The sequence below is a fragment of the Notothenia rossii genome (genome assembly GCF_949606895.1).
Source record: "Notothenia rossii genome assembly, chromosome: 10".
NCBI classification, from domain to species: domain Eukaryota; kingdom Metazoa; phylum Chordata; class Actinopteri; order Perciformes; family Nototheniidae; genus Notothenia; species Notothenia rossii.
Window position 1 is genome coordinate 31,675,707 of NC_136908.1, and position 14,736 is coordinate 31,690,442.

Below are 14,736 nucleotides of genomic sequence, written 5' to 3' on the forward strand. Positions count from 1 at the left end.
GCAGCTCCTCTGTCTTGGAATAGTCTGCAAATTAAATGGAAACTGAGCAATCTGGTGCCACTAAATGTTTTTAAAGCTCGGTTGGATGCTACTCAATCGGAAGCTATTGGTACCTGTTTATGTGGATAGTTATGTAAATGGTGCTGTATGATGTCCTTTTGTTGTTCTGTTTATGTTTTTATGTTTCGTGTGGAACCTACTTGAGCAGGTCTCCCTTGAAAAAGAAATCAATGATCTCAATGGGATACACCTGTATAAATAAAGGTTTGAAATTAAATGAAATGAGAGTCATCATCATCATGTTCTCTCTGCTGCTGCTGCTGCTGCTGGCAGCTGGAAGTGAGTCAACACTTATTATACTGCTGTTTAACAGGATAATCTGTCATATAACTTTTTTTTGTATTTGTACAGGTGTGAAGTGTGAACAGTTGACACAGCCAGCTTCTGTGACTGTGCAGCCAGGTCAACGTCTGACCATCACCTGTCAGGTCTCTTATTCTGTTAGTTAATAATAATAATAAAATTCAATAACATGCTTTAACCACTAGGTGCCCGTTTATCAGCTGTGCGCCGTTATGGTGTAAATACTGCCTATCTACCAATTGGATCCAATATAAAAGTCAGCCGAATTACTGTTGATATTGCAAGGAGACATATTGTGTGAAAATAAATCTAAGATGTTGTTAAATGGCTGATATATTTGTGATCCACGTCACGTTTTCAGTTTTGGCGGCAGTTCTTCCTGTTTGTATAGAAGTCTTCTCATCAGGGCTCTATAGATAGATAACTACGGCAGATATGTAATATGTAATGCAGCCGAACCATGTATTACAATGCCGTTATGTGATTAGCTCCAAAGAGAAAAGCAAGCAAACTCGGAATAAAGTATTATTTTTTTTTTAAAAATGTTTTCAGATTTCACATCGCATAAACACCATTTCCCAACGTGCATTGCGGCTAAACCATGAATCACCGAGCTGAGGATCTTGGTTATGGCTAGAAAGGATCCGTCTTGTGTAAAACTCTCGCGAGAGTTCGGCTGAATGTCACGTGGCTGAATGTTTACGTTTGGCAGGCAGCCTTTCAGTTAGGGTCGTTAACATCAGTTGGCCACAGCAAATGATGGTGAGAAGCTAAACTATCTATTAATTATGTCAATGACAGGGAGTGTGATCGTTGAAAAGCGGTCTTGCTGGTGTTCAAAGAAGAATGACAACACTGTAGATCACCAACACTATGGTTTATTTTTTATTCACAGGCAAGTCAACGTTGTCGCAGTAAAAGTCCCAAGATAGCTCCTGGTGCAATAAAATGTTCCCTTGCAGTGTTTTACTATTATGTCTGATGTTTCTCTATTAATATTGCTGCTGCATTAATGTGTATGTTGCATCATGTTACTGCTGTAGATGTGTTTCCGAGCCGCTCCGATTACAACGAGAGTTACAACGAGAACGTGACGTCATATTTACAATAGAAGGATCCTTTCTAGCCATAACCGAGGATCTTGCCTACGTCTGTTTCCGGTATTGTTTTTGACGGATGTATTTTGTTATACACACATTCCTTCACATTTAATTTAAAATGTACATTAAAATATTTCATGAGGCTTTCTAAAATGTTTTAAAATATAACTACGGTTCGAGTTGAAGAGTTTATAAATTAACATGAACCGAAGCTGTTGCCTGGTAACGCAATCGTGCAACGTCACGTCCGTTAATTCCACATCCACACACATCGATTTAATAAATGAATATAGCCTTTGTATCTGCTAAAAGAGGTGCCGACCAGCTGGGGCAACAGAAAATTAGCGAAATTGAGTGTGACTATTACAAATGAAATCATTATTATATTAATATTGATAATAATAACAACCGACCGTCGGGGTAGCATTTGCTTGGCATTTCCGGGTATATCTCCACTGGTTGGGCCACGTTAACAATACTGTGTAAATGTCACGTTTGAAGGGTCGAAATCGTGACAGCTTCACGTCTCCCATCATGGTAAATCGTCACATGTTCACGTCTTGCCGTGATACCGGGTTGTGCTGACCATGTCCATGCCTTTATGACAACAGTGTACCAATCTTCTGATGGCTACTTCCAGCAGGATAACTCACCGTGTCACAAAGCTCAAATATTCTCCAACTGGTTTCTTGAACATGACAATGAATTTTACTCAAATGTCACAGTCCACAGTCATCAGATCCAAATCCTACAGTGCACCATTGGGATATGGTGAACGAGAGATTTGCGTCATGGATGTGCAGCCGACAAATCTGCAGAAACTGTGATGCGATCAGGTCAATATTGAGTGAAATCTCTGAGGAATGCTTCCAGTACCTTGTTTAATCTATGCCATGAAGACTTAACGCAGTTCTGAAAGCAGATGGGGGTCCAACCCATCCTAGCAAGGTGTACCTAATTAAGTGGCTCGTGAGTGTATTACTTAGCTCAATTTGTATTGTTAGTGTGTGTCTGTAGGAGTAAAGTCTAGACACATTCTTTGGATGTAAGCATTGGCTAATTAAACAGATCATGATTAAATGACATGATGATAATAAGGGTGATCACCAAAACCTTATACCAGGGGTGGGGAACCTCTGGCCCTCGAGGTAACTCGGATCTGAAGGTGACTGATAACTGCTAATGGCATTTACTTGGATACCAGACATAGTAAATGCAAAGCAGGATCATATAAAAAAAAAAGGTAATAAACAAGCCATTCAATCGTAATACTCGTTTTAATACGTTGACATGCATACAACACAATAGACTTGTTAAGTCCTGTTCGTTGTCCTGTTTGTTGTCCTTATCACCGTCCTGTTAGTTTTCCTCATCACCGTCCTCATCACCGTCTTGTTCGTTGTCCTCATCACCGTCCTCATCACCGTCTTGTTCGTTGTCCTCATCACCGTCCTCATCACCGTCCTGTTCGTCGTCCTCATTACCGTCTTCAATGTCTTCCTCCATCATGAGAAAAGACGAGTCCGAGCCAATACAGCTGTAGGTGCTGGTGACTCTGCTCAGTTTCTGCTCCAGAAGATATTGATGGTGTAAAATACAGCAGTGCAGTCCCCTGTATCCCTCTTCTGTTATATCGCTTGGAGAAACTAAAATAAAAAGACAAAATGACAGTCTATGTAAGGCAACTTTTAATTGATTGATGTTGGTTCCATATAAGCAATTTGAATGTTTAACTCCGAGGCTGTATATTAGCTAAAAAGATTTGTGATTCAGAAAAAATGCAATCATTACAGATGCTATTCAGTGATAGACATTTGACACTGGGAGGGGGGCAGTGGCAAATATTATAAATCGGTATTTGTGGAACATACTTTGGTTCCTGATGTCGTCTTTTGTCTGATGAAGGAGGCGGTCCAGTTTGTCCAGTGCTTGCCTCAGATTTTGACAATGCTGGGTCATCTCCTTCACAATGATGACTTTCTCCTCTTCCATACGCCTGACCAGCATAACCTGGTCAAAAAGTCGCCTCTTTGTGCGCAGGTTCACCACTATAATGGAAAAAACACAAAATATAACAACCACAATGGTAAGGCTAATAAAACAAATAATATCAGTTTGTATTCAATCTTTTTTAATTAAATTGACCAAAACCTTAAAATCTGGTAAAAAAAAATTCAACCTCGCCGCTTGCTGAATTTTTTCAATTCTGTCTATGTTGGCAGAATTACATTCAGTATGTCTTGAGATTCAACATTAGTATGCAGTTCAGGGTGGTCAGGAAGGGTTTTACTGTTTCCATAGATATGCCTGTCCCAGTGAGACTAGACTATTAAGACTTGATAGGGCAACATCATACAGACCTTTCAATATAATTATTTTAAAATGATTTGTTGTGATCATGATGATTTGTGACACCTATGTTGATAGCTCTGTGTTACATTGGTGATTGTATTCTAGTACTTCAACTGAATTTATGGAATATCTAGGGCAAACAAAAACAAGTTGTTTCTTACCATCTCCTTGCGCCTCCCAGGGCAGAATGACATCCTCAGACAGACCGCATGCTGCTTCTGTGTCAATTTTCTCTGAACAGGCATCAATGGTGTTGTACTGCAGTATCCTCTCTCTGAGTTTCTTCTTGAGCTCTGTCAGTCTTCTCCGTTTGCGTTGCCTTGTTTGGTTGCTGTCTGTAAAGTAAAACAAAATACAAATAAACTAATATTAATAATACAAACAACAACAACAAGAAACAAATATTGTTTCTAGATAACGTAATAATAAATACCATTTTGTCGATAGAGGTCGTGTTTCTTTCTTCGGAGGGAATAAATAATTTCATCTATTTCTCTCTGGAGCTCCTCTTGGCTACTCTGGGCTCCATGTTTCTCTTGAAAACAGAAACAACAAGGTGTAATCATAAAACATGAAGCCAAATGTTTGGAAATATGGAACCAAATCTATACCACAGTGATCATATAACATACCAGTGGCTGCCCATTGCTTGACCTCCAACACCCACTGCTCCGTGTCCTCCAGGGAGATGTTCAGCTCTTGCTTGAGACTCTCAAGATTGTCCACTTCAGTTTGTGCTCTCTGTGTAGTCTGGTTAGAATGTTTCAAAGGAAAAAGTGAATATGCGTTCCAGTTGGTTGAGAAGGTTGTTTTTTACTGAATTCCTTTATGCACATTAACTGACCAGACAACAACATGAAATACTAAACACCTTCTCTTCAAGGTTGGCAAGTATCACCTTAGTGTCCCTTTTTTTTCAAGATCAAGCAGGATTAACATTATTATTATTATTATTATTATTATTATTATTATTATCCAGAAATTCAGATGAATCAACCTATAGTGCTTTATTAAAAACAAACAGAACAGAGACTCTCTTGGCAGAACAGTGTGCCATGGCAGCACCATCATAATGAAATGATTGCAGAATACATTCAATTCAACAACATGTAGCTAAGGATGGTGTTAAATTACTACAACAAGAAACTCAGATATTCTTAATATACATTTTGAAATGCAGCATGGACGTCTTACTTTGACAAATCTCTTTGAGAGTGTCTTGTGGAGATTCTCCACCTTCCTGTGGTTCCATTGCATAGCCAGCACGGTTATCATATCTGCTCTAGCTGTAAACACAAAAACATGAACATTCATATGAGCTTTACAATGTGGCACTACTTAAAACTATTTGTTTTCCTCTACCAACCTGATTTGGTCATGTATTTTGTTGTCAGAGCTGCCCTTGAGAGGAAGCTGTTAACCTGTTCCACTTCCTCGCCGACAGTATTTCCAGCACCTTCCTGGCTTCTGCCACCCCACTTCACCTGCTCAGAATCATAAACAATGAGATCTAGCTATTTAGTTCAATATTATAATTTCTTGTACTGTACATCTTTAGTTATCATCAGTGTCAGGAGCAATTTCAGAAAGTTAAAATGTTCTGATATTGAATTATGCTTTGAACTACAATGTCACAACTGCAGTTATTTGAAGCTCTATTCATTCATTATTTCTACAGTGCGGATATATTTACTAAAATAAACATAATGGGTTTTGGAAGCCTATCCTTGTGACAGTCTGTTTTGTAACAATTTTGTCAACATTTGTAACTATTACAATTATTCCACAGGCTTGAATAGAATATACTACATGATATTCTTATGTGCACTACAATTTCTAAAACATTTGAATCTAGTGACACAAATGTTTAATTTGCATACTGTACCTCGCATTTGCCTTTGTGGGCCTTGGCGTGCATTACAGAGAGAAAAGGTTTCATCTCTGTAAGTGGTTGGAGCTCAGGCAACTTTGCTGCCATCTTCTCCAAATAAGGCCAGTACCTGTAATGACAAAATCAATTAGCTCTTCCAGTTGCATGATGGCATAATAGTAAAAAGATAAACCAGGTCCTTAAAATTACCAGTACAATCCTTGTAACCAACATCAGCATTTATCCAAATGAATGTTTTTTTTGCTTTACATCTACTGGATGTGCAAGAATTAAATAGATAACACGTTTCCCACAAACACTTCCAATTTTGCAATAGTTATAACTACCTGCAGGCAACATCCATACAAAAGAATGTTGCATTCGCAACTTCAGCCAGCTCCTTCTGCAGGAACATTGGGTAGGCATATATTTCACCACGGTAGTGATTTAGGCCTTATAGTAAGATGCCATGTCTGCACACAGCTATTTGCAGTCCTTCCTCGTCCACCTTGGCCCTGGACTTGTGTGAGGTTTCTCTGCAAGCTGTGAATGTTGCCGGTCCACAAACATCACGACCACTTTTCTGAAATAGACACAATCTGTTACATTTAACCCTGTGCTAAGATAAATAAATAAAGGGTTAGGGGATTGAATAGATTCTTACAATCGTCATCTGGCTCCTGATTTTGTCGACAAAGGCAGACACTTTACTGTCCTGGGCAATGAACAGTCCATCAAATAGAGACGGTTCATCTGTCCTGCGAAATTCGAGAAAGACATTGTAAGCAACATTATCATACATACATAAGTTTGATTGTGTCCTCTATTTAATGTGGCCAATTTGCTTTTGCCATAACATTTTCATAAATGTGGAAAAGGTCTTTGTGAATTTGATCTGTAATTCTGTGTAAAGTCTTTTGCCACCATTATTTAACATTAGTGAAAAGTTAACTGACTTCTTGTAAAAAGGTAAAAATAAAAGTACATCCTTTATATTGATGGGCATGGAATAGGGCAGAGGAAGGCATAGAAAAAGGTTCCTGGGCAATTTAATACATTTTTCATGAAGCAATTATATCCAAAACTGGTTCTTAGCTCCAACATATCCAACTAACGTCAACCATTTAACATTTTAAAGTTGAGTTAACTTTACAGGCGTCATATGTAATAATGTTTATGAATTGGATTTATATAATTATGTGTAATTTCACACCAACCATTGTTTTCTGATGGTCTACAAACTTTGGAAAAAGAAATTGCAGAGTTGGGGAAAGTTAGACATTTCAGCAAAGACATTCAGCTTAGTCAATAAAACAACAACTAAAATGAGAATATGATTTCACTGACCCTCTGGACTTCTTGAAGCGATAATGCTTTCTATTGCCATCTACAGCAATAGCCAGCATGTCAGGTGTGCATGCTGGGCATTTAAAGGGCTCCACCAGGCATAGATCTTCTTGTCTGTAATTACAGAAGGCAAACTCCCGAAAGACTCTGTGGAAGATATCGCTACAGATTCTGCCTGTCTGGAAAAAAGAATGGTATTCATTTGGTTAATTAAAAGTTTGGTATTCAAAAATCTTGAAAACCACATTTTATTCTTACCCTTCCTGTGGAAAACGATCGATGTTCAAGCATTTTTATAAATACTTGCTGGGATAATGCTGGTCTGGCCAATTTCATTTGCTCGAATGATGTGAACACATCAAACTTAAAAATAATTTTGCAGCTGTCGGTTGCTGGCCAGTATTTGTATCCCAGCAAGTCACCTATGCTCGGGGACCATTTGGCGGAACAAATTGGGCAGCACACAGAAGGCAGACGAACGTTGTATGGACCTGAGAAAAAATATAAATGTGCAATTTGACAGCTATCTATGCAATGTAGGACAAAAGTATAATAGTAATCCTGTATTTCTGCTTGATCGTCTTCTGGTGGCAACAAACCATTGATAGTCACCAACACGGTCTGCTTTCCTGGGATGATGGTGAAATCTTGGCTTGGACCACAGAAGCAGATTTGGGATGGCGGAGGAATTGGAAGCAGACACACTGCAGCAAAGACAATTTCAGAGATTCATATGCATGTTAGGACATGTTAGGAAATGTAGTCAATACAAATTGAGACATTTTAACTGTTAAAGCAAACTTCCGACATGGTGAAAAGGATGCCGCTGTATATGTAGTGCACATTAGGAAACCATGGTAAGGGAATATGTAATACCTTATTTGAACCCACCTTGTTCACAGAGTCCATATTGGCCACTTTCATCCACAACCACTAAGGATGTGGGAGGAATAGGTCTGTAAAACCCATCAAACATGGCTTCCCTGTCATGGAAGACATGTTTACCATGGATAATAGGGTCACATGCCGGACAAAGAAAGGGAGTTCCTGGTGGAACACAGTCCAAGCACCGGACCACAGCATCAGCAGTTTTGCATTGGAGACAGGAACGTGTAGTGACAATCTCTGCAGCCAATTTCAAATTAAGGAGCTCTGGCATTGCAGCTCTGAATTTTTGTTCACGTTTCAACTGTCTTTGGGTCCATGTTGATGCAGTGGGTGTTTCTTCTGATGATGCAGGGACAGTGAGAGAACCCAACAGGTTTCTCAGTGTCTGAAGATGTTGATCTAAAATAACAAAATATAAAACAAATCATGGAATTTAGTTTAATTTAAAAAAGATATTCCATACATGGCTTTTCACTTTACAATGTATCATGAACAAAGCTATTACATACTACAAACAATTACCTACATTTCAAGTTGAAGGATAATTTAAGAATTCATTGTGCATACCAAGACTTGGGACCTGTAGAGGAATCTCATGTGTCTCCTCGACCTCTGGGGACTTCTGAGAGCTGGAAGGTTTAACTGCATAAAACAAAGTACGATGATATGGGAAACATTATTGAGGACCGACCAACGACATTAAAACTTAATGAAACACTAGAACTAGATTATATTTTACAGACCAGATCGATTCTTATTCCAATGTTGGGCTATAATGTTCCCATCCAGGTCCCTCTTCCTCCAGGAAACATTTGATCCTTGCGTTATTTTCTTTGGTATCTTCTGTATCTTCGGTTTCTTTGGTTTCTTTGGTATCTTAATATATAAATATATAAAAGAGATTATATATTTCCCTTAATTGTTGCACACACATCTTTGTAATGTGTGTGTCTGTTATCATTTGAGTAAATGTTATAATACATTTTTGGATAATGTTGTACTTGCCTTATTTGCCAACTCATCTGCGAGGGCATTCCCTATCTCTAGCCATTCATTCAGTTGCTTGGATGCCATTTTTAAGTGAGGATAAAAAGGGCAACAACAAACAAAGGATGAACTGACATACAGGGAGGGAGAAAAACAAAAACAAAAGACAAGAAAACGAGAGGGGTGAAAGAGAGTAGGAAGAGGAATATGGCTCTGAAAAGAACCGTTGATTTTTTTATGATAATAGGCTACTTCATATAATTGAATTGATAGATGACCTGAAAAAAACCAAACAGATGAACTCAGATTAGCTGTGCTACCATGTATTTAATTGTTGCTTCATAAATAAGCATTCGCCAAAATAAAACGACAGGCACCAAAATCAATCAAGTCCCAGGTAAATCAGTAATTACAGGGAAATATATTTCTCTTTTTAACTAGATGTGATGCTTTCACAAAACTTAAGTTGAATTAGCGAATGTTTAAAGTAGTAAAACAACTATGACCTGATGATATTCAAGTGTTGAACTTACCCTAACTATCATTAATGCAACATGTTAGGTGACATTTCGAAGAAAGAAAAAGTGTGTGCATTATAAAAAGCGCCATGTAAATGTCAACTATTATTATTATTATTATTAAAGTGCCATTTCCTTTCGCATTGTTTACGTTCATATCATGTCCTGGTCTGGTTAGCTGAATATACATACTTTTGCCATTGTTATGTGTTATGTCACGTGCTACCAAGGGTTTTGTTTTTAGGCAAGATTTTAGCTCCTTTTGTGCGAAGGAGAAAACTCTCCCTACAACTTGTTGTAGACGAACCTTCTTATATTGCAATACATATCCGTTGGCGCATATAAGCTAAGCGCTAAGCGCTAACCTTTACAGCCATGCTATTGCTAACAACATGCATTCGCCTATACTGCCTATGCCACGGGCCAGCCCTAAAACGTAAAACTGAAATATCGTGGTTAAACATGATTAGTAGAAAAACGACAGGATTAATTAAAAGCGTAAACAAATCAAATGAAATACAGAAATCAGATTTACCACTTGTAAAGCTCTGACGCTCTTTAACAATCCTTCTTCTTCTTCATCTTCTTCTTCATCTTCATCTTCATCTTCTTGGCTCGTCGCACTTTTATTGATGCGCAAGGTTAAAGTTCACGGGATTACGATCGTGACAAAACGTGACAAAAGGTTGTAATAAACTGCTGCTAGAAATGAATAATGGGAAAGCTACGTGGCTATGGGTCGTAATATCGTGATCAACACTGCTTAAACAATCGACCTATTTGGTCGTTTTTTGTAGGAGGACAGGCTGTCACAATCAGAGAGAGAGAGAGAGACAGAGAGAGAGAGAGAGAGAGAGAGAGAGAGAGAGCGCAAGAGCAAACCTTTATCTATTTAATATAGGTAAAGTAAGAAGTCATTCCAATGTGTACTATAGGACAGTACAAAAAATAAAACTGTTTAAAAGGGGAGTGATTAGTAAAATATGCACAAATAAAAAGAAAGAATGCTAACTAGGTAACATAAGATAAGAATAAACCAGTTTAAATGATTTGTTATTGGTTGTGATCATATTCTAAAGATGTTTGGATTATTGAAAAGTATACAGCAGAGTGTTGAGAGCTGTATCCATGAATTCATTTTGCGCTCAAAGTGCACCAGATTGATGCTTTTAACTTCAACATTTTAAAAAAAATCTTCCCGGGGGTGCATGCCCCTGGACCCCCCTAGAGGAGGTGAGGTACACCCCCAAATAAAGCAGGCTAAAATAATTAAATTGTAGACATTTTCTTTTAGTAAACACTGAAAACGGGTCCCACAGACCAAAAACAGCACACAAAGGTTAAAGGTAAGCATATAATAATGTTAAAATGTGCTAAATATATACACTGCAAGAAAACAAAAAAAACAGAAGTAAAAGTAGCTCACGACTTGTTTTATTTTTTGAAAGAAGCTCTCATCTTAAAAAAGGTTGGTGACCCCTGACTTAGAGCAATACACCAGAGGACAACTAAAGGACCTAGTGTGCAGCTGCCTACATTTAAAATCACTTTAATTTGTAAAACTACGGTGTTAAAAATGACAATTTCAAAAATACAGATTCTAATGGTCAGATATAGATATACAGATACTAAAGATACTACAGATACTAAAGAAAGGCAGGTACTTGCTTTCAAGCAGAACACGGGGGAAAACCAACTTAGGCAAGGCAAGGCAAGTTTATTTATATAGCACTTTTCAACACAAGGCAATTCAAAGTGCTTTACAAAAAATGGAAGACATTAAGAAAATGGCATTTAAAATCAGTCATTAAAAAGAAAAGTTAATAAAATAAACATTAATAGAAAAAACAATACATGGATAAAAGTTACAGTGCAGTCTAAGATATGAATAGTTCAATTAAAAGCAGCGACAAAAAGAAAAGTCTTTAGCCTGTATTTAGCCTGTAGAGTTGCTGCGGACCTGCAGGTTTCTGGGAGTTTGTTCCAGATATTTGGAGCATAATAACTGAACGCTGCTTTACCATGTTTAGTTCTGACTCTGGGGACAGAAAGCTGACCAGTCCCTGAAGACCTGAGAGATATGGATGGTTCATAAGTTAGCAGTAGGTCAGATATGTATTTTGGGCCTAAACCATTCAAAGATTTATAAACAAGCAGCAGTATTTTGAAATCTATTCTTTGTCACACAGGAAGTCAGTGTAAAGACTTCAGAACAGGAGTGATGTGATCCACTTTCTTAGTGTTAGTGAGGACTCGAGCAGCAGCGTTCTGAATCAGCTGCAGCTTTCTAATAGATTTTTTAGTGAGACCTGTGAAGACACCATTACAGTAGTCCAGTCTACTGAAGATAAAAACATGGACAAGTTTTTCCAAATCCTGCTGTGACATCAGTCTTTTAATCCTAGATATATTCTTTAGGTGATAGTAAGCTGATTTAGTAACTGTTTTATTGTGACTGTTGAAACTCAGGTCAGAGTCCATGACTACACCTAGATTTCTGGCTTTATCTGTTGTTTTGAACATTGCAGACTGAAGCTCAGCGCTAACTTTTATACATTCTGCCTTGACTCCAAAAACCATTACCTCAGTTTTATCTTTGTTTAGTTGGAGAAAGTTCTGACACATCCAGTCATTGATTTGTTAAATGCACTTACTCAGTGTTTGAATTGGAGCATAGTCTCCTGGTGAAATTGTTACGTACATGTTTGTGTCATCCGCATAGCTATGGTAACTTATTTTGTTGTTTTTCATTATCTGAGCCAGTGGTAGCATGTAGACGTTAAAGAGAAGAGGCCCCAAGATGGAGCCTTGAGGTACCCCACATGTCATATTTGTCAACTCAGATGTGTATTTACCTATAGAAATAAAGTTGTTTCTGTCCTTTAAGTAGGATTCAAACCAATGTAGAACTGTTTCCGAAAGTCCCACCCAGTTTTCCAGTCGGTCTAGTAATATGTTGTGGTCAACAGTGTCAAACGCAGCACTGAGATCTAATAATACTAACACTGAAGTTCTGCCACTGTCTGTTTTTAAGTGGATGTCATTGAAGACCTTTACCTTTACCTGTTTCTAAGATGATTCACTGCTCTTAATCTATTACCTATCAACACAGATATCGGCAAAGCTATAGGAAGGCAGGGTCCCGGCATGTCTTGGAAAAAGTTGAGAGTGCCATACGCCCTTGAGCCTGGACCCAGCAAATATCAGTTTGCAGCGTTTTGTACACACACATCCCTATCAGGCTTTGAAGGGGAGGGAGGACCCACCACCCTGCTCCTCTCATCATAGGAGGGCAGGGTGAGGTCTACACTGTAGGAAGGGGGGTTTGGAAATCTGCTTCCATCTTCCTTGTATTGTTTTGGTTTAGATGATTGTGGTAGGCATGGTGATGAAGCCAGGGGAGATGGTGCGTGTCTCTGCTTCGGTGATTGCTGTCAAGTTAAGGCGTTAATAACGCGCTAACGAAAAAAAAACTTACGCCACTAATTATTTTAACGTGATTAACGCATGTGTATTTTCTTTCCTCGGCCGCCCCGTAGTTTCAGAGCGCATCGAGTTTAAAATACCATCTACCAGCTGATGCTGATAGCCCCGCTCCTTCCGCCCGCTTGTGGCAGACCACACTGTTTACGTGTTCGGCGTAATGACTTACAACGGCCTCGTCCTTCTCTAGTCCTATTCAGCCACTTGGTAACAACCATCGTTTTTCAGACATGTAAACTCTTCAAAAATCACCAGTGGGGTCACTGCTGATGTATTTAATGTCATAGAACAAAACGTGATCTATCTCTTCAATTTGTGTCAACCACAGACCTTATTTCCAGCTATTTTCCAAAACCCTATGGAGAAAATACATTGCTTTTTGACGAAGGAACCGGAAGTGGTAAAAACGCTAACTTACTTCTGGGTTTTAGGACGTGTCACTGCGGTTCTCTATTGCGGAGGGGGATAAGGATATTGTTGTTCAATCAAAGGTGGTGTTACAGGGGAGGCTGCAAAACTCAGCAATTCTGATGGATATTGAGTCTCATCTAGCACACTTGACTGATGCGCAGCGTGCAGACGTAGTTGAACTGATCGTGGAGTGGAGCACCCTGTGTCATACTTCTTCAAGAAATGCAATCGCCACCAGCGGGGCTATTCCAACATCGAAAAGAAGGCTACGGCTATGATTCTTGCTTTAAACCACTTTGAGCTATACGTTGGGTCATCAAACAGTTTTCATGCAAGCCTTCAATATTGAGGTTAAACACATTCGTGGCAAGGACAAAGTGTTGGCCGATGCATTGTCGCGCTTATAGATATGTTGCGAGTGTTTATTTTTGTGTGTTTGTCTGGTATTTGCCTGTTCTGTGTGTGGTCATAAAAACACAAACATAGTCGTGAGCAGGTCTGTCATCTCAAAGTTGATAGTTGTGTTTATTTTGTTTAAAAAATAAGAAATAACTAACTCATGTTGGGGGTGTTACGTGCTCCCCTCCTTGTTGTCTTTTGGTCTCCCTGCTGCACAGTCGCACCTGGCCTGCCCCTGGCCTGCCCCTTGCCTGCCCCTGGCTTCGCCTTTTTCTTTCTTTCCAGCTTCTCATGCAGACCCGAAACATCGCTGGTGCTGGCTTTCACTGTAGTCAACAGCTTTCCAGCTGTGTCGAACAGAGATTCCACGTCCACAGTGCACTGCTCCAGCTCGGTTTGACTGTCCACAAACAGCTCAGTCACCGTCTTGAGCTCTTGCTCAATGGCAGTGATCCGGTCTTCATTGTTCTTTGAAGGATTCGCAGCCTGACTTCGCTTTAGACGCGCGATCACCTCTGTGCATTCCTCGATGAGCGTCCTCTTGGGGACTTTTTGGTTTACCTCAGGTTTGGTCATTAGATTTTTTTTAAACTATATTTTTTTACACAAGTAAATTGTGGTCCCCGATCAGACACAACGTCACTGGGGAGACCATGCAGCCTGAACACATGTTGTAGCATGATTTCAGCCGTTTCCTTGGCAGTAGGTAATTTGGTTAATGGAATAAGCAGGGCAGACTTGGAAAACCGGTCTATGACTGTGAGTATGACTGTGTTACCGTCTGAGGGTGGTAGTCCAGTGACAAAATCCAAGGAGATGTGGGACCAGGGATGATGAGGGATAGGCAAGGGATTAAGAAGACCGGAGGGAGCTTGGCGTGAGGTCTTATTTTGGGAGCAGACTAGGCAAGCAGCAATGAATTACTTGGTATCCTTCTCCATGGAAGACCACCAAAATCGCTGTCGAATCAGGGCTAGGGACTGTCTCACTCCTGAGTGACAAGCCAGGCGAGAGTTAT

At 39.3% G+C, this 14,736-nt stretch overlaps 2 protein-coding genes across 10 annotated transcripts in view; one reads left to right on the forward strand and one right to left on the reverse strand.

The window, feature by feature from the left end:
• Positions 1-14,736, forward strand: part of LOC307023307 (semaphorin-6D-like) — a 262,682-nt gene that overhangs the window by 102,829 nt on the left and 145,117 nt on the right. The window lies entirely within an intron of this gene.
• LOC307023381 (uncharacterized protein) lies at positions 2,722-8,035 on the reverse strand. 3 transcript variants are annotated; one of them, XM_079656609.1, is made up of 14 exons: positions 7,924-8,035; positions 7,632-7,736; positions 7,033-7,523; positions 6,903-6,926; positions 6,350-6,443; positions 6,033-6,268; positions 5,701-5,815; positions 5,182-5,299; positions 5,010-5,101; positions 4,448-4,565; positions 4,249-4,350; positions 3,977-4,150; positions 3,335-3,511; positions 2,722-3,109 (listed from the first exon to the last, which is right to left on the reverse strand). In XM_079656609.1, the coding sequence occupies exons 6-14, from the start codon at positions 6,098-6,100 to the stop codon at positions 2,823-2,825; spliced, it is 1,251 nt and encodes a 416-aa protein (XP_079512735.1). In that variant the 5' UTR covers positions 6,101-6,268; positions 6,350-6,443; positions 6,903-6,926; positions 7,033-7,523; positions 7,632-7,736; positions 7,924-8,035; the 3' UTR covers positions 2,722-2,822. The 3 variants fall into 3 exon arrangements, with proteins under 3 accessions (XP_079512735.1, XP_079512736.1, XP_079512734.1); XM_079656610.1 differs by lacking the exon at positions 6,903-6,926 and having other exon boundaries at positions 6,350-6,438; XM_079656608.1 differs by lacking the exon at positions 6,903-6,926.

What these genes read in the sequence shown, in the direction of transcription:
- LOC307023381 (XM_079656610.1), bottom strand. Translation starts at nt 6,100, where the DNA reads ATGTTCCTGCAGAAGGAGCTGGCTGAAGTTGCGAATGCAACATTCTTT. An exon ending in TCTCAAAGAGATTTGTCAAA is followed by an intron (nt 4,566 to 5,009) that starts GTAAGACGTCCA and finishes CATTCTAACCAG; the next exon opens with ACTACACAGAGAGCACAAAC. An exon ending in CGACCTCTATCGACAAAATG is followed by an intron (nt 4,151 to 4,248) that starts GTATTTATTATT and finishes TTTACTTTACAG; the next exon opens with ACAGCAACCAAACAAGGCAA.